Source organism: Zingiber officinale, chromosome 4B (genome assembly GCF_018446385.1).
Source record: "Zingiber officinale cultivar Zhangliang chromosome 4B, Zo_v1.1, whole genome shotgun sequence".
In the NCBI taxonomy this organism is placed as follows: domain Eukaryota; kingdom Viridiplantae; phylum Streptophyta; class Magnoliopsida; order Zingiberales; family Zingiberaceae; genus Zingiber; species Zingiber officinale.
This window is the reverse complement of record NC_055993.1, coordinates 107,130,738-107,150,877: the sequence shown is the minus strand read 5'-3', so window position 1 is coordinate 107,150,877 and position 20,140 is coordinate 107,130,738. Positions and strand designations below refer to the sequence as shown.

The window sequence follows — 20,140 nt, the reverse complement described above, 5'->3', positions numbered from 1 at the left end:
TTACTGATTTTACTAAACTAGTTAGAAGTCAAGACGCCTTAGCTTAAGCAAAATGACATCATATATAAAAAAATAATAATATTTCAATACGTTATATTTTTTAAAATGCTAGAACTTGAATTTCATTAGACAGATTTTAATTAATTTATTTGCATGGAAAAAAAAATGAAAATGAACCAATCATTATTAAAAAAAAAAAAATCATCGTTATGAAACTAATATAATTATATACTATCAAAACACCGCAAAATTCAAATATCAGAGTGGCGCAGCGGAAGCGTGGTGGGCCCATAACCCACAGGTCCCAGGATCGAAACCTGGCTCTGATATGGTTTTTCATCTTTTTTTTGCTTCCAATTTCTCGTCTTAGCTTCCGGTTACAGCTTGTTTCTTAATTCGATGCGGGCTTCCGACTCGGCCCATATTAGTGAGGAAAAAGCCCAGTTTTAATATGTGTGATTTGACAATTTTGCCCCCAAAATATCTATTAAATAAGACACTAAATAGAACGATCTCCTTTTCCACCGTCTCATCTCCTTTCTCGCTCTCACTCTCTCCGCCTTATCAACACCTAAACCCCAATCCATGGCGGCGTCCTCCTACCTCGTCCCTTCCTTCTCCTCCCGACTCCACACCGTATCCTCCGCCAAACCTCAGACCTCGTCTCTCGCTATCTCCTCCCTTTCCTTTGCCCCACCCAAATCCGTCGCCCGCATCAATTTCGCCTCTTTTCGCTCTTATACCTCTCTCCCTTTCCTGCGAAAGGCGCCGACCTTGGGCTCGGGGATCGTCCCCAAGGTGGCAGTGTCGTCGGGCTTGGATCAGGAAGAGCATGTCGAGTTGTCGGGTGGAGAGGCGGAGTTCTCGCCGGACTTGAAGCTCTTTGTCGGGAACCTTCCCTTCAACATCGACAGTTCCCAGCTCGCTGGTCTCTTTCAGAGAGTCGGAAATGTTGAGATGGTTGAGGTATGCTCTAGACTCTACTTTGACCGACTCAACTTTCTAGGTTTTGAGTTAAAACTCATGGAAATTTCTCACGCAAAACTTTAAATACAGTTTCTGATATTGTTCTTACTGGTCATTTACAGGTCATATATGACAAGGTAACCGGAAAGAGCAGAGGGTTTGGGTTCGTGACCATGTCTACCATCGAGGAGGTTGAAATAGCTGCTCAACAGTTTAATGGTTATGTAAGTGAATTTGGTTCACTTCATTATGGCATCAATGGAAAGGTCCAAATATTTTAATCATGTAAATCAAGATCTCGGATGTGATGTTTGAAGTACAATTGGTGCTACCTTTATATTGTTAATGCGATTTCTAGAGAGGGTGCCACTGAGCAGCTGTCTTCCACAAGTTTATAACTGAGAGTAGTTGATGCAACCGCCATACCATCCATGTAGTTAGTCGTTTAGCTGCTAAACTACAGTAAAATTGAGTTACTTAAATCAGAGTTATTTGGCAGATATGAGAATTTCTTACTTCAACTTGATACAGTAATGTGGCAATTATGAGTACATACATTGAATGAACATGATGTGATAAAGAGTACCTATCATGTATTGAAACAATCTAAGAAACAACTGGCATAAACTTTAGCTGATTCTAGAATTCAGAGGAGTACCTAAATAATAATCTGTTCTCATTGTCATTGTTTTATTAGGGGATAGTAGGGTGTTAATGATGTTTTTGCACTGGCAGTTTAAGTTTGTAGCCTAGAGTATATTTCTATTCATTATTATTTTCTCCTTTTTGTTATTTAAATTGCCAATCTTCCCTATGGTAAGCTAGAGATGTAAAATCCACTTGTTGGTCTCAATGATATAATGGATAACTTGGCCTTTCACTGTTTAGCTTGTTGAACACTTGCCCTTGGTCTTGTTGTGGATGGTGAATGTGTAAAATTGCTTTTCTCCTCCTGCCTACTTAGATATTGATATTCCAACTTATCTTCGTGTAACAATTGGTTCATTGCCTTTGTGTTTGTTAAGCTTGATTCCCCAAAAAGTAGTGCATATATGCCACTTTTTTTTAACTTATCTTTTTATGTTGTCCAGTTAATGGTTCTTTTGTTCTTTTCACCCCACATTTAAGTTGACTTTGCTTTTGCCTTCTTGCAAGAGTTGACTTGATAAAGTTGAGTAATGGCTGCAATTTCTATGATCAACAGACATTTGAAGGGAGATCATTGAGGGTCAACTCAGGACCTCCTCCTCCAAGAGATGAATTCCCATCTAGAGGATCCCGAGCTAGAACAAACCCTGAAGCTGCAAACAGAGTATATGTAGGCAATCTTTCATGGGGTGTTGACGATTTGTCTCTTGAAACTCTTTTCAGTGAGCAAGGGAAGGTTTTAGAGGCCAGGGTCGTTTATGATAGGGAAAGCGGCAGATCGAGAGGCTTCGGCTTTGTCACCTATAGCTCTGCTAAGGAGGTTGGCAATGCTATAACATCACTTAACGGCGCTGTAAGCCACTGCTCCTTATATTTATTGCCTCGATAAATTGTCTGTTTATCCTTCTTTTAGGATTTGTTCTTTGTTTTATACACAACTAATGCAAACACATATTTTCCTTTTCTTTGCTTTAAAAAATTGCACATCATATAGAGCACTCTCCAACATCTCAATAATTAGCATCCTTAACAGATTGATCATCTGTGAAGATTAAGATCATAGGAAATCTAATCCTATGATCAAAGTATTCATACACAACAGCTGATTGTACACCCATGAATCTAACCCGCAATAGTTCAGGCCTAGGATTCATGTTGTTTCCTCTACTTGTTTGTACTACCAAATCTATCAGATTAAGACTTATGCTCCTTTTTGGCACAGGACCTGGATGGAAGATCTATACGCGTTACGGTAGCGGAACCAAGGCCAAGGCGCGACTATTGATCCTTTCCCCCCTTTTTTTGTTTTGTTTTTTCGAGTATCAGTAAAAGTGTGTTAAATTTATTGCTGATAGCTTCGACTCTGTGGTCTGTCTGTGGAGTCATGACCATTGCATTGCACTTTAATTGCATTTGAAAGCTTTGCCCAAGAGCAGCTTATTATTATTATTATTGGACATTTTACATTGTTATCATTCAAAAGCTTTGGCGCCCTTCATTGTCAGGGGAATCCAGCACCAAGCAGATGGAGTATCAGGAGGTCAATGGTTGCTGGGTCCATGAAGATTCAAGGCTTTTGTTTTTTATGTTGAGGGCGGAGAAATTTTGGCAAGGGGGAAGATCAAGGAGAAGCCGGCGTTGGTGAAGGAGGTCGCTGTTGGTGAATCTGGCGACCGGCTGAGGATGCCGGTGGCATCTGTTTCCCGCCAACGTTCCTGAATTTACAATTGACTTCAATAAAAAATTTATTATAGAATTAAAGAAAAAAAGGGTCAAATCACTAATCAATAATTCACATAAGAACGCATGAAGAAATTGCATGGCTCGACTGATACTGTTTGCATGCCGAAGGGTAGGTTTGACTATTGAAGTCATTTGAAGAGCCGCTGGAGGGAGTGGTCCTCTGGTCAACCGTCGACCCAAGCCAACTGCACCAGCAGCCACCGGCTTAGGGGCTCTCTCTTTTCACCTTCCCTCGGCAGAAATCCCAAGTTCCAGAGGATTAAGTTTCAAAATCCCCGAGAGAAATCAGTGTTCTTTTATACTTGTGCTTCAAAGATGTGTTCTTTTGCATAATTTAGCGGGAAGCCAACGTCAGTACTTCAGAAATGGATGAGCTTGATAAGCTATTGCTCGATCCCGGAAACTTTATACATGACTCGATCGATCTGGTAATCATTTTCTATATTGCATCACGGCCAAAGATATCCCTCAGGCTTGCTTAAGTGTCGATTACAGCAACACATGCCCTTGGAGGATGTTTTTGAACAACTAAGAATATCCGGAGCTGGACTTTCTTCAGCAGACGCAGAAGCAAGACTGCAGCTTTTTGGACTAAACAAGTTAAAGGAGAAATCTGTAAGTTCGATAAAGCTTGTTCATTGTTGTCATTTCAAGATCATCATAATTAGTGGTTCATTTGAATACAGGAAAACAAGTTCTTGAAGTACCTTAGTTTCATGTGGAACCCCTTGTCTTGGGTCATGGAAGCCGCAGCAGTGATGGCGATTGTGCTGGCTGATGGCGGAGTGAGCTGCCTCAGATCATTTCATTTTTCTTTAATTTCGTATTGCCTCTTCTTGACTCAAGTAGAAGATCATTTGGTTATAGGTTCAGGGTTCAGATTGGCAAGACTTTGCGGGGATCATTTGCCTTCTGATAATAAATTCTACGATCAGTTTCCTCGAGGAAAACAATGCCGGAAATGATCCTTGAGGAAAACAATGCCGGAAATGCTGCCGCCGCCCTCATGGCTCGTCTGGCTCCAAAGTGTAAGGTAGGTTCTGAATGCTTGTTGAGTTTGATTTGCAACACAGAAAACACCACCACCACCAACAACAACAACACCAAGCTAAAACTGTCCTCAGATTATTACAAAGCATTAGTCAATTCTGATTGTTACCAATAGGTGCTCCGAGATGCACAGTGGCAAGATAAGGATGCTGCTGTTCTTGTGCCAGGAGACATCATCAGCATTAAGCTTGGCGACATCATCCCTGCGGATGCTCGTTTGCTTGAGGGAGATCCTTTGAAAGTTGATCAGGCAGATCCTTCTATAACTTCACCTTTGCTTTCATTATCATGCTCTTTAGATCCATGGAAATGTGAGGACTGCTTTGTTGTGGTGATGCAGTCAGCTCTTACTGGTGAATCTTTTTCTGTCACAAAGATGAGAGGTGATCTAGTATTCTCTGGCTCAATCTGTAAGCAAGGAGAGATTGAGGCTGTCGTAATTGCGACCGGCATTCACTCTTTCTTTGGAAAAGCAGCCCTTTTGGTAGACTCCATAGAAGTAGTTGGGCACTTTCAGAAGGTAAAGCTCCATTAAAGAGGATCACATGCCTCTTCTTTAAGCTAGTCATGTTCAGTGTTGGCTAACTGAATTTTTCAGGTTCTTACTTCAATTGGGAATTTCTGTATATGCTCGATAGCTGTTGGAATAATTATTGAAATCGTAGTGATGTTTCTGATCCAACACCGCTCGTACCGGAACGGAATCAATAACCTTCTTGTTCTTTTGATTGGGGGGATTCCAATAGCCATGCCAACGGTGCTATCAGTAACACTTGCAATTGGGTCTCATCGACTTTCTCAGCAGGTACATGCTTGGAGCTTAAGCTGTAGTATCTGAAAAACTATCTCACGCCAAAATGTCGATTTCAGGGTGCAATCACTAAGAGGATGACTGCAATTGAAGAACTAGCTGGAATGGATGTTCTTTGCAGCGACAAAACTGGCACACTTACACTAAACCGACTAACTGTCGACCGGAATCTCATTGAGGTAGAAAACTTCTCTTGTTTATGAACAAATAGTAGCTATGGACTGCTAATTCTTATCCAATAGGTTTTCAGTGAGGACATGAACAAGGACACGGTTATACTGCTTGCAGCAAGAGCCGCAAGGCTTGAGAACCAGGATGCTATCGATACTGCCATCGTTAATATGCTTGCTGATCCTAAAGAGGTAAGAAAGACAATCTTCATGTGAAATCAGAAATCCTTCAAGTAGCATTATGGTTCCAATGAAAGTTTTGCAAGGAGAAATAACAAAAATCATTTTGAAAATAGGCACGCTCAAACATAACTGAAATGCATTTTTTCCCCTTCAACCCTGTGGACAAAAGGACTGCTATCACATACATGGATCTTGATGGAAATTGGTATCGAGCTAGCAAAGGAGCTCCAGAGCAGGTGCCTTCATCATACATGCTCAAGCCTTTTGATTTCCTTGACTGTCAATTTCTTCCAAAACTGAACTTCTTGTGGCCTTTAGATTCTGAATCTATGCCACAATAAAGAGAAAATAGTCGGAAAAGTTCATGCAATCATTGACAAGTTTGCTGAAAGGGGTCTTTGCTCTCTTGGAGTAGCTTTCCAGGTAAAACCGGCACAAATTTTACTAACTCAAAAAAAAGTTTTCGCTTGCTAAATTTGATTTGTTGCATACAAAATTCCAGGCTTTTCCTGAGAAGACAAGAGGGCCCAGGAGATCCATGGGTCTTTTGCGGCTTATTGCCATTGTTTGAACCTCCTAGGCACGACAGCGCTGAGACCATTCGGAGAGCTCTAAACCTTAGTGTTTGCTTGAAGATTATTACTGGTATATCTGCCATTTGATTGAGTTAAAGCTGCTTTATTTGAAGTTTTGACTCGTTACTTCTCAAATGATGCCTAACAGCTTTCAGTGTACACTGAATTGATGCTGTTATTCTTAAGCGCTTAAAGGCAGATAGATGTATCTTCCTGCAGGTGATCAACTAGCCATTGCTAAAGAAACCGGCAGACGCCTAGGAATGGGAACTAACAAGTACCCTTCTTTGTCATTGTTTGGTCGTAATAAGGACGAAAATGTTGCTCTTCCTGTAGATGAACTTATCGAAAAAGCAGATGGATTTGCTGGAGTTTTTCCAGGTAGTTTTGGATGCTGTCCATTTGAAACAAGATTTGTAATGCTATTGAAATCTCATGAACCACATTTCCACCAATGTAATGCACCAGAAACTGCAATGCAATTCTTTAAAACGACTAAAAACAAAATTTAGGTCCTGTAAGAAAGTTCTAATGCACATTCATTCTCTTATTTCAGAACATATGAGATTGTGAAGATTCTCCAAGAAAAGAAGCATGTGTGTGGAATGATAGGAGATGGTGTAAATGATGCACCTGCATTGAAGAAAGCAGACATAGGAATAGCAGTATCAGATTCTACAGATGCTGCAAGGAGCGCCGCCGATATCGTCCTTACAGAGCCTGGATTAAGTGTCATTATAAGTGCTGTCCTGACCAGTAGAGCCATCTTCCGGAGAATGAAGAACTATACAGTTAAGAAGCTTGAATAAGTGATCCTCCAATCAATTTCTTTACTATACTCCACATATACCATCATAGTCTTTATTTCTAAACTGCAGATTTATGCTGTCTCCATAACAATTCATATAGTGGTAAGCAAACTCATGTCAATATGAAGGAATTCATGTGCGTGATCAAATCCTAATCCTACATATTTTGCGGCTTTTGCAGCTTGGATTTGTTCTACTTGCTTTGATATGGGAATATGATTTCCCTCCTTTCATGGGTTTGATCATAGCCATTCTGAATGACGGTGTATGCTTTTTTTTTCCTTTTCAGGGACCATCATGACGATATCAAAGGATCATGTGAAGCCATCGAAACACCCTGATAGCTGGAAGCTAGAAGAGATATTTACTACAAGCATTGTTATAGGGACATATCTAGCATTAGTTGTTGGTGCGATTAGCACTAACGATTTAACCCAGGTTTTGATGAATGACAAATTAGGTTAAGTTAGTCTGTTGTTGTCTAACACTCTGATCGAGTATGCAGGAGAAGTCCAGACAGGTCGACGGGCTGACCGGATGTCTGGCACGAAGCCCAGCTAGGTCGACGGGCTGACCGGATAGCTGGCGAGAAGTCCAAGCGGGTTGACGGGCTGACCGGACGCTTGGCGAGAAGTCCAGCTAGGTCGACGGGTTGACCAGATAGCTGGCGAGAAGTCCAGACAGGTCGAAGGACTGACCGGACGTCTGGCAGGTAAGTGAGGTAAGTCACTGGAGGGGAGTGACTGCGAGGACGCGTTCCCGGGAAGGGAACATTAGGCGTCGATCCGGCTTAGATCCATTTCGGATATCTAAGTCGAGATCGTGACTAGATTCCGGTCTCGGAAAGACGGAATCTAAGTCATACTTCTTATACTAAATTCATAAAACTGAACTAACACTTTATTTTGCAGGAATTACTTGTCTCGGACTAACCTTGTTTTGCAGGAAAGTTGTTCGCTGGAAAAAGGTGGTCCGGGCGCCCGGAAGTCAAAAATCATCCTGATCGCGCGTCGCCACTTGGAGCTCGCTGGTTGGACTTGCCACGTCTCACCAGGGCGCCCGGAAGGAATCCAGGGCGCCTCGAGCATCATATAAAAGAAGGGTCAGAGGAGCTTCAGAACAACAACGGAAAAAGAAAAGTCTTCTACTGCTCTGCGCTTCTGCGACACTAACAAAGCTCCGACACTACGCTCCTTCCTTTTTCTTTCTTGTCGTATTTGTTTTTAATTTTCATTAGCATTCATTGTACTGTTTTTGTAATCATTATTTCGAATTGCTAGTGAATTGCCCAACGAAAGTACTCACGGAGTACGGGCCTTCGAGTAGGAGTCGTCACAGGCTCCGAACGAAGTAAAAAACACTGTGTTCAGTTTGTCTCAGTCTTTATTATTCCGCTGCACTTAACTCTTATTAACGTTGGTTTTTCGAATCGATATTCATCCCCCCCCCTCTATCGACATTTCACGATCCAACAAGTGGTATCAGAGCAGGTACCGCTCTGATTTGGTGCAACCACCAATCAGACAGGGGGTGAAAATATTTTTTTTTCTCTTCTTTTTGCTTTACGCCTAATTCTAAGTTGATATTATTATTAATTTAGAAACTTTTCTTCTCGTTGCAATTAAATCTAAATTGGTGCAACACCAATTTAGATACAGCTATTATTTTTTCCCGCACTACTAATCCAAGACCAAGTCTTGGAATATTTTTTTTCTCTTTGTTTACTTGTGTGCAGGATGTCTCAACTAGAAGGATTTAGCACAGTACGACCTCCCTTATTCAACGGGGATGACTTCTCGTACTGGAAGAAAAGAATGGAAGTATACCTAAAGACAGACTACGATCAGTGGTTCAGCGTTATAAAGGCCTACCGAGCTCCAACCGACAACTCCGGAAATCCACTAGACACGGAACAGTGGACTCCGGACATGAGGAAAAAGGCGTCGACAGAAAACAAAGCGATCAATACGCTACACTGCAGCCTAACACGAGAAGAGCTGAACCGGGTCGGACCACATCAGAATGCTAAAGAATTGTGGGACAAATTGATCGAGTTGCACGAAGGAACAAGCGACGCGAAGGTAACAAAAAGAGACCTACTTTTAAATAAAATATTTAATATAAAAATGCAGGAAGGGAAAACGGCAAGTCAACTGCATGCAAGAATCAAGGACGTCCTTAACGGACTCCACGCGATAGGCCACCAGATGGAAAACAGAGACTTAATAAGGTATGCACTAAATGCCTTTCCTCGTAATAGCTTGTGGGCATCAATCGTAGATGCCTACAAAATTTCGAAAAATTTATCTAAGTTAAAATTAGACGAGCTTTTCTGTGAGTTAGAATTACATGAACAAATTAATGCTGGAGCCGAGAAAGGTATTGCTTTATTTGCAGGCTCATCCAAAGAAAAGAAGAGCAAGCCTGAATCTGAAGAAGATTCTGATCAAGATTCCGAAGACGAAGAACACCTGGTGAACCTGGTAAGAAAAATGTTCACCAGGAGAAAAAAGAAGCTTCAGCAAGAAGGACCTTCAAAAGATCAGTTCTCCCTCGGAACAAAAGAACGTGACGTGCTTCGGATGCAACAAAAAGGGGCACTACAAGAACGAATGCCCAAGACTGAAGTTCGACAAACCGAAGCCAACCAAAAAGAAGGCCCTCAAAGCAACGTGGGACGACTCCTCGGACGAATCGGAGGGAGAAGAGCAGAAACACCAGAGCCACCTCGCGCTGATGGCCCGCGAAGCTGAAACAGAAGACGAGTCGGAAGATGAAGACGGGTCTGAACCCGAATCAAGCCACGAGTCCGTACTCGTTTCCGAAGGCCCGGATGAGGTATATTTTAATTTAAACAAAAAATTCTTTAAAATTATTTCTTGCTTAAATAGTAAGTTAATTAAAATAGAAAATGAAAACAAATCACTCCTTGAGGAAAATCAAGACCTCAAGGAACAAATAAATTTTTTTAATCCAACTCAAGATATAATACTTGAAGAGAACTCAACATTAAAATCAGAAATTAATAACTTAAAAGAAATACTAGAGAAATTCACTACAAGATCAAAAAATCTAGACTTAATCCTGAACAATCAAAAAGCATGTTATAATAAAACCGGACTTGGGTACAAGTCGAATTCAAATAAAACTTTTAAATCATTAATAACCCAATACAAATCAACTAATCAAGCTTGGGTTCCGAAAGCGTGTTTGACCACGCAAGTAGGAATTAATCAATATTACATACCTAAAGAAAAAATATACTATATTAACTCGAATAAACTAAATCAAAACCCAAAACACAAATCAAAGAAATCAAAATTTAAAAATATTAAAACTCAACAAAATATAAATTATCACCAAGTTAATTATAACTATAAAAGGAATCGACACAAACCTAAAACCAAAATTTAAATTAATGGCCAATAATTCAGGGGAGGCTTCAGAATAGCTGGCACCTCCAAAACAAACTAACCCGGCAGGGTAATCAGGATTAGTTAAAAAGAGACCAAGTTTAACTTGAATCATGGTACTGGTGAAGTTTTTGGATGATAGTACGTTAGGGAAGCTTGGGCATCGCATGTCTAGAAAGATATGATTTCGATCTGGTGCATTTGGCCAAGTGGAACTGACCGAAGCTACCCTTAAATAAATCCTAACCAGTTAGACCAAGGTTTAGTACTAAGCTCCGTGGATAGGACTATTCGGAAAACCTCGAAAGGTTGGTTACTTCTAATGACGTCCATGTGACTCACCAAGCTTAGAAGTTTATCCGAAGAATGCCTGTTTGTAGAGACCAAAGCTAAAACTGAATCTAACACAAGTTAAACCAAAACTTCATAATTAAAATCCAACTCATCTCACAAAATTATAGGATTCTCTGATTGAAAACTTAAATCGGGTGAGATGACTAAGGATCAAAATTAAAATTCGAATTTCAAATTAAATTAAATTTCGAATTAAATTAATTAAATTAAATTTCAAATTAAATTAATCAAATTAAATTTCGAACTGAATTAGTTAAGTTAAATTTTAAACTAATCAAATTTCGAATTAAATAACTAAAATGAATTACGATTAATTTACTTTTAATTCTAAAACCAAATTAACCTCAAAAAAAAATTATTTTAAAAATTAAATTAACTTTAAAAATTAATTTAAATTAACTTTAAAAAAAATATTTTAAATTAACTTTAAAAATTATTTTAATTAACTTTAAAAATTAAATTAACTTTAAAAATTATTTTAATTAACTTTAAAAACTACTTTAAATTATTGTAAATTAACTTTAATTCCTACTCATTGTAGGAAACCAAGTGGCTTTTGGACAGTGGATGCTCCAAACACATGACTGGAGATCACGCCAAGTTCACTCAACTCACTTACAAAAGCTTAGGAACAGTTGCCTTTGGAAACAACGGCAAACTCAAGGTAATCGGAATAGGTAATATTGAATTAAAAATAGACTTCATAATTACAAATGTTCTACTTGTCGAGAATTTTAAATACAATCTCCTGAGTATAAGTCAATTGTGTGATACTAGGTATAAGGTTAAATTTCTATCCACAGAGTGTTTAATCAACATCTAGATAATCCTACTATAAGCCTAAAAGGGTTTAGAAAAGACAACATCTATGCTATCAACTTAACCACCTCTTCAATTAAGTGTTATTTAACACAAAAAGAAGAGACTTGGTTATGACATAGGAGAATGTCTCACACCAATTTTAGAAATATAAGCAAATTAAATGGACAAGTGAGAGGCTTACCGAAATTACCTAACCTAGATTCAACCATATGTAATGCTTGTCAACAAGGTAAACAAACAAAATCCACTCACAAACTAACCAATCAACCACAAACCCACTCGATATTAGAACTTCTACATTTAGACCTTTTTGACTCCCATGGGGTTAAATCCATAAATGGAAACTTATACTGCTTAGTAATAATAGATGACTATTCTAGGTTTACTTGGGTTAAATTCTTAAAACATAAAGACGAAACTTTTGAAATCTTTTCAAACTTTTGCAAACAAATTGAAAACGAAAAAGATATTAAAATTAAAAGAATTAGAAGTGACAACGGGGGAGAATTTAAAAATCATAATTTCAACAAGTTCTGTCTTGAGAATGGCTACCATCACGAATTTTCGTGTCCTAAAACCCCCTAACAAAATGGAATTGTAGAAAGAAAAAATAGAACTTTACTAGAAGCCTCTAGAACTATGTTAAATGAATATAACCTACCTAAATATTTTTGGGCAGAAGCTGTAAGTACAGCCTGCTATGTGCAAAATAGAACAACATTAAATAAAAGACATAATAAAACCTTCTTTGAAATATTCTATAACAAACAACCCAACATAAAATATTTCAAAGTATTTGGATGCCCAGCCTACATCTTAAATACTAGAGAACACTTAGGAAAATTTACCTCTAAAGTAGAAAATGGAATTTTGTAGGATATTCTCTAAACAGTAGGGGTTACAGAATATATAATAAAATTACGCTAAAAATCGAGGAAACCACAAATGTAAAATTTGAAGAAACCCAAGAACAAACTCAACTTCAACCTGTTGAAAATAATAATATTGAAGAAACCAATCAATCCCTAGATCATGAAGAAGACGAACACACTCAAGCAAATCAACCTCCTAGAACTATAAGAATCAACCCTAACCATTCAACTGATCAAATAATTGGTGACCCAGACCTAAGGGTTCAGACCAGATCATCATTTAGGAACCTAAGTCAAATTTCCCTGATTTCAAAAATTGAACCCAAAACTGTAGCTGAATCCCTACTTGATCCAGATTGGATCATCGCTATGCAAGAGGAACTAGCTCAATTTGAGCGTAATGAAGTTTGGGATCTAGTACCACCACCTAAAGACAAGAAAATAATAGAAACAAAATGGGTATTTAGAAACAAATTAAGTGAATCTGGGGAAATTACTAGGAATAAAGCTAGGCAGTTGCCAAAGGGTTCAGTCAAGTTGAAGGACTTGACTACGATGAAACCTATGCCCCAGTAGCCAGATTAGAATCCATTAGAATGTTACTAAGTTATGCAGCCCATAAGGGATTCAAACTATATCAAATGGATCTTAAATCAGCCTTTCTCAATGGACTAATAAAAGAAGAAGTTTATGTAGGTCAGCCTCTTGGATTTGAAAATCTAGAACATCCTGATTATGTTTTTAAATTAAAGAAAGCATTATATGGACTTAAACAAGCACCTAGGGCATGGTATGAAAGGCTGACATCTTACTTAACATCCAAAGGATTCAACCAAGGTCAAATTGACCCAACCTTGTTTGTTAAATTACTAAAAAGTGACATATTTATAGCACAAATATATGTAGATGATATAATATTTGGTTCAACTAACTCAGACTTTTTAGAAGAATTTATCAACCTGATGGAACAAGAATTTGAAATGAGTTTAGTAGGAAAATTGTCATATTTTCTAGGATTACAAATTAAACAAACAAATGAAGGAAATTACATTTATCAACAAAAATACACTAAAGAATTACTTAAAAAGTTCGGAATGGAAAATACAAAAGAAATAAAAACACCCATGGCAGTAAACACAATCTTAGACAATGACCCAAATGGAAAGCCAGTAGATCTAAAGTATTATAGAAGTGCAATAGGCAGTCTACTCTACTTAACTGCAAGTCGACCTGATATCTTATTTGCAGTTAGTATGTGTGCAAGATATCAAACCTGTGCTAAAGAATCCCATTTGACTCAAGTCAAAAGGATTTTTAGATATCTTAAGGGAACAACAAACGTAGGGATTTGGTATCCTAGAACCAGTGACTTTGAATTAATAGGATATTCTGATTCAGATTATGCTGGATGCAAATTAGACCGCAAAAGCACAAGTGGTGGATGTCAACTACTAGGCCCATCACTTGTTAGCTGGTTCAGTAGAAAGCAACATTGTGTTGCACTATCTACAACTGAGTCAGAATACATAGCCATAGGAGAATGTGTAGCCCAATTATTATGGATGATGCACACCTTAAAAGATTTCAACTTAAAAATCACAAATGTAAAAGTTTTAATTGACAATATTAGCTCAATAAATTTAACAAAAAATCCAGTGCATCATTCAAGAACCAAACACATTGAAATCAGACACCACCTTATCAGGGATCATGTTACTAAGGGTGACATTGAGCTCAAATACATTGAGTCCAAGTCAAACTTAGCTGACATATTCACTAAACCACTCCCTGAAAATGAATTTAGCCATTTACGTAGAAAACTAGGGATGTGTCTAATAGACTAGGAGTTTCAAATTTCAAAAACATTTTCAAAAATGATTGTTTTCAAATTATAGGATAAAACATATTTGGTTTTCAAAACTTTCCTATTTTTAGATTTTTAAATAAAGTTTTAGCCTTAGACTAGTTCAAAATCCTTAGAGAACATGTACCCACAGGACTAGTTTTGAGCATCTCACCAAAACCCTAGGCTTACCTTGCTTGTGTTTGACGAACATAGAAAGGGGTGAGATGCATAGGCCACTTGCCTAAGACTTAAGATGCTTATTTCAGTGCATCGATATAAGTCTGGGCGTTAAATACAAAATATATATTAATCAAGTTAAGGTTGACCTTAACTTGACTAACCAAGTGAAAGCTGCTATCTTTTGATAAGTCAGTCAGTAACAAACTGGTTAAACATTTGATTTAATGTCAAGTTCAGGGGGAGAAATAAAACGACTTCAGTTTTTCAAATTAAACTTTAAAATTATTTTTTCAACTTGATTAAAAATATGCAAATTTTTTTGAAAAGTTGATTCTGAAAAAGAATTTTTAAAACTCCTTTGTCTACTTTGAATATTTTAAAACTATGTTTGCAAACTAAATCAAGTTGTTTTGAGGTTTCATTTTTTTAAAATTGATTTTGAATATCAGATTTAACTTAGTTTTGAAAATTAAATTCAAAAATCTAGTTCTCAAAATTTGATTTTACTTAATTGTGACAATTTGAAAGTTAGTTTCAAAATTGCTTTGAAAATTGTGGAAATTAAAGTTTTTCAAAACCTAAGTTTCTCAAAATCATTTTTTTTAATCTTTTACTTAGTGTTGAAAAATAAATTTCTTAGCATTTTAAATTAAGTTTCAAAATTGAGTTTCAAAAAATTATTTGAAAAGCATTTCAAAATTGAAACTAGCTTTGAAAATTTAATCTTGAAATTTAAAACTTATACACTTGTGTTTGAGATTTTGTCTATTTAGACTTAGCTATTTTCTAAAATCTAAAAGCTAATGCTTTAAACAAGTTTTTCAAAAGTTTAAACTCCCCCAAATTATCTTGACATTATTTTTCTTTATCTGCTTATCTTGACACTTCAAAAATCTATGCTTATATAATCAATGCTTATTTTTGATGAATGCCAAAGGGGGAGGGTTAGGTGGTTAAGTTAGCTAAACCAGAGTTGAAAATACAAACTAACTTAAAAACCCTTTAAATGCTCATCTTTTCGTGCATATGTTTTCACTAACTTAACCAGGTTGTCATTCCATCAAAAAGGGGGAGATTGTTGGTGCGGTTAGCACTAACGATTTAACCCAGGTTTTGATGAATGACAAATCAGGTTAAGTTAGTCTGTTGTTGTCTAACACTCTGATCGAGTATGCAGGAGAAGTCCAGACAGGTCGACGGGCTGACCGGATGTCTGGCACGAAGCCCAGCTAGGTCGACGGGCTGACCGGATAGCTGGCGAGAAGTCCAAGCAGGTCGACGGGCTGACCGGACGCTTGGCGAGAAGTCCAGCTAGGTCGACGGGCTGACCAGATAGCTGGCGAGAAGTCCAGACAGGTCGAAGGGTTGACCGGACGTCTGGCAGGTAAGTGAGGTAAGTCACTAGAGGGGAGTGACTGCGAGGACGCGTTCCCGGGAAGGGAACATTAGGCGTCGATCCGGCTTAGATCCATTTCGGATATCTAAGTCGAGATCGTGACTAGATTCCGGTCTCGGAAAGACGGAATCTAAGTCATACTTCTTATACTAAATTCATAAAACTGAACTAACACTTTATTTTGCAGGAATTACTTGTCTCGGACTAACCTTGTTTTGCAGGAAAGTTGTTCGCTGGAAAAAGGTGGTCCGGGTGCCCGGAGGGGATCCTGGCGCCCGGAAGTCCAAGCGCCCGGAAGGGATCCGGGCGCCCTGGAGGCAAAAATCATCCTGATCGCGCATCGCCACTTGGAGCTCGCTGGTTGGACTTGCCACGTCTCACCAGGGCGCCCGGAAGGAATCCAGGGCACCCCGAGCATCATATAAAAGAAGGGTCAGAGGGGAGCTTCAGAACAACAACGGAAAAAGAAAAGTCTTCTACTGCTATGCGCTTCTGCGACACTAACAAAGCTCCGACACTATGCTCCTTCCTTTTTCTTTCTTGTCGGTATTTGTTTTTAATTTTCATTAGCATTCATTGTACTGTTTTTGTAATCATTATTTCGAATTGCTAGTGAATTGCCCAACGAAAGTACTCACGGAGTACGGGCCTTCGAGTAGGAGTTGTCACAGGCTCCGAACGAAGTAAAAAACACTGTGTTCAGTTTGTCTCAGTCTTTATTATTCCGCTGCACTTAACTCTTATTAACGCTGATTTTTCGAATCGATATTCCCCCCTCTATCGACATTTCACGATCCAACATTAGTTACTGTTCTTTTCTATTGGGCTATCATCAAGACTAGCTTCTTTGAGGTATTATGATTGTTTCCTACCATCATTAGATTGCAAGCTTAGCTTCAGTTTAATTTCAACCCTTTCCCATGAATTTCTTATTCGACAACAGACGCATTTCAAAGTTCGATCTCTATGTGGGAACACTGAAGAAGTGTCTTCTGCTATATATCTGCAAGTTAGCATCATTAGTCAAGCTCTTATATTCATCACACGCAGTCATGGTTGGTCGTTTTTGGAGAGACCAGGCACTCTTCTGATGTGTGCATTTGTTGTAGCTCAATTGGTGAGTTCCCTAGAATTCAGTCACTAATTCACCATACTTTTTACTTCTCTTGTATATGACTAGTTTAGAATACTCGCCTCTATTTGATCTTTTAGTATTCAGCTTGACTGAAAGGTTTGATCAACATATCCATAAACTTTACACTGTGTGCAGGTTGCCACCTTGATTGCAGTCTATGCACATATAAGTTTTGCATCCATAAGTGGCATAGACTGGGGCTGGGGCTGGGGCTGGTGTGATATGGATTTACAGTTTAAACTTCCTCTCGATATAATCAAGTTCACCGTGCGATACACTCTCAGTGGAGAAGCATGGAATCTGCTATTTGATAGAAAGGTAACAAACTCAGCTAAATTGTGTAGCCAAATTCTTGTTGCCAAGATGTTTACTGCTAGCTACATTGTAAACTCTAGGGACTGATAGCAAGAGTCGATAAATGAATTATGTCATTGCCTATTACAGACTGCTTTTACTAGTAGAAAGAGCTTTGGAAAGCAAGATAGAGAGGCTCAATGGTTGATCTCCCAGCAATCCTTGCAAGGTCCTGTATCTTCTGATATCGTGAACAATGGACGACGATCCTCTTTGATCGCTGAACAGGCAAAGAGGCGTGCCGAAATAGTAAGGTAATAGATTTACTCTCAACATGTTAATTTCTGAATTATACCGAAACTTTTAAATCCAAGTTCAAGCCAAAATCTGCAATCAAGACTGATACTAGGAAGGTTAATGACTTAATGTTGTAGCCTAGTCCTTGACTTTCATAACAATTCCTTCAGTTTGTTTCTTATGGTCAACAGATGTTTAATATCACTTGCAGATTGGGAGAAATACACACACTAAAGGGCGCATGTCGAATCCTTAGTGAGATTGAAGAAATTAGATATTGACCTTATTCAAGGTGGCCACACAGTGTGATTCCGATGACAACAAACAATTGGTTTGAGTCGATGTTTCAGATTCTGAATTTGGTAGAGCAGTGAACATTTATGTGGATTTGTGATGTAATTGAGTCGATGCCATTAGTTTTCAAAGAGTTGTGCGCCATTTTTGAGTCGTAAACAAATAATCAACACTGCACCAGTGAATGGAGATACATATGCTTTAACTAAGTTTTAGGTTGGTGGATTGGTGGTTTTGACATCAATTTAGGTTTCATTAGGGTTTAGGGTTCTAGGGTAACTTGAATATCCATACCAAACTCATTAAACTTCAATGAAGTTTATTGTACTAAATGTGCCCTTCCCAACTCGGAACCAAGCATTAAATCTAGAATTAATATTGAAAAAAGTATCAATGTGGCATTCAATTTTAGTTCACTGCAATAAAGGACTGAATTTTCAAATTTCTAGTTTTTTTTTAATTTTGGAAAAACACTAGTGTTCTAAAACAACCATGAGATCACGTGTTAAAATCAAAACAATCTATAATAGATCATCCAAGACACTTTTTCAGGATCCCACATTGAACAAAACTTACACCAAACTATCCTTTTTGCTAGTGTTCTAACAACCTTGCCGAAGGATTACAATCATGATTTTACTGCTTGAACCATTCAAGTTTGGTTAAAAAATAAAGTCATTATTTTTCCGGTCTGATCTAGCTTTAGAAAGGAAATAAGGTTTCAAGGGCTGAAATCATGATTTAAAATTTTATGTTGTGCTAGGCAAAATAGTTGAAATGTAACATTCTAATAAATCATTGAAACTCAATGTCACTCGTCACTAAAGTTCAAAATTTTAAATTTTTGGTTGAAAAGATATTATTTCAATATCATGTCGGATAAGTTTTGACAATTTAGTGTTATAATATGTTTCATTCGTTTCCCAAGCATGATACAGGATTTAAAACTAGGTTTGGCAAAGACAATATCTTCTTCTTATGTTTCATCTTCTTACTTCTTCAACTCTAATTCATTATCGGTACCATGTATCAAAACAACATCGTCACAATACCAAAATAATATAATTTCCAGTCTTCCAATCAAAAATCGAAACTTTAGCACGATTCAAGATTTTGAACCTAAGATCAAACTAACACAGGCGGAAACTTTAGTGTTCAGAAAAACCACGAGGAAAAGAACCTAAAATTGAATTCTCTTGCACTTGATCTGACATTTATCTTCTGCCTTATGTCACCAGATAGATTGGTCCAAAAGCTTGAGCTCCAATGGCATGGCTCTGGCGCCCCAAGCTCCTGTAGGACACCTCGGTCTCTCCTGCCTCTGCAGGGGTGAAGCAGAAAGAGAGAGACACTGAAGAAGAAGAAGAAGAAGACAGCCCCATTTTGTGGCGAAGCTCACCAAATGAACCTGATAGCCATGGCCTCTTCTCTACTCCTGAAAGCTTCAATGCCTTGGCCTTCAATGGCGCTTCTTCTTCCTCTTCCTCACTCTTCTTCTTCTTCTTCTTCGTATGTCTGCAATTGAAGAGCAGCTGGGAGAGAGCTCTTATCCATGTCTTCTTCTTGTTCTTTGCGCCTCTCATTTTTGCAGTCTCAAGCTGTCTCAGTGATGCATCATTTGCATGGCCTCCTGCAAGAACTGAACAAGGAACAATTGAGTAAAAAGTAAATTGAAATACAGTGCCTTTTAAAAATCCAACTGGCCGAGATCGTAGCTCACATTCCTGCTTTTATAGGAAATTGGAGTGTTCTTCATCATCTTCCTCACGCAGCTCATCGACAGGACCAGCATTAAATGGCGGCACGAAGAGATCACTTAAACCACGCTGCGAAGAGTAATCTCTTCATCGACAATCTCGAGCAAAAAGGACTGAGTACAAAGGAAAAATGAAAGAGAAGAAGTAAAGAGTTGCAGGGATGGCAGTGCACCAACTCAAACTTGGTCCTGGAGAAAATATAAAAGGCTCGGACAGTGGAAGAAGACAGTCCCTCCATAAAAATAACAAAATTATTGCATTGTGTTTTAACCTTTTAATGCGAGGCAGAGTTGAATGGGGTTGTTTATGGTGAGTGTGTGGAATCTTGGCGGAAGACAAGGAAAAAGTGCCCAAATCTTTGGCAATTTCTAATGTTGTGATGGTGACGAGAATGGTGGAGAGGACAAATCATGTGAGGGGAGAGACATGTGGAACAGTGGGACTGCCGGAAGTCAAGGGGAAGAACATGCCATAAGTTTCCACAAGTGTGGTGCATAGTAAAACACTCGAAAAGAAAAAAAAAAT

The 20,140-nt window shown here is 38.3% G+C and overlaps 1 protein-coding gene, 1 long non-coding RNA gene, 1 other non-coding gene and 1 pseudogene across 3 annotated transcripts; 3 read left to right on the top strand and 1 right to left on the bottom strand.

Moving 5' to 3' along the window:
• The first annotated feature begins 257 nt into the window (after nt 1-257).
• Nucleotides 258-329, top strand: TRNAM-CAU. The gene has a single exon. It is a non-coding gene; the product is annotated as a tRNA-Met (tRNA).
• A 193-nt stretch (nt 330-522) lies between these two features.
• On the top strand, nt 523-3,063 carry LOC121975931 (29 kDa ribonucleoprotein A, chloroplastic-like). Its single transcript, XM_042527867.1, has 4 exons — nt 523-966; nt 1,089-1,190; nt 2,171-2,467; nt 2,837-3,063. Exons 1-4 carry the CDS (start codon nt 586-588, stop codon nt 2,897-2,899), a joined length of 843 nt encoding a protein of 280 aa, XP_042383801.1. The 5' UTR covers nt 523-585; the 3' UTR covers nt 2,900-3,063.
• A 144-nt stretch (nt 3,064-3,207) lies between these two features.
• On the top strand, nt 3,208-18,222 carry LOC121975933 (annotated as a pseudogene).
• Nucleotides 18,223-18,906: 684 nt separating this feature from the next.
• LOC121977807 lies at nt 18,907-19,882 on the bottom strand. Its single transcript, XR_006111044.1, has 2 exons — nt 19,579-19,882; nt 18,907-19,497 (listed from the first exon to the last, which is right to left on the bottom strand). It is a non-coding gene; the product is annotated as an uncharacterized LOC121977807 (long non-coding RNA).
• Nucleotides 19,883-20,140: the final 258 nt, after the last annotated feature.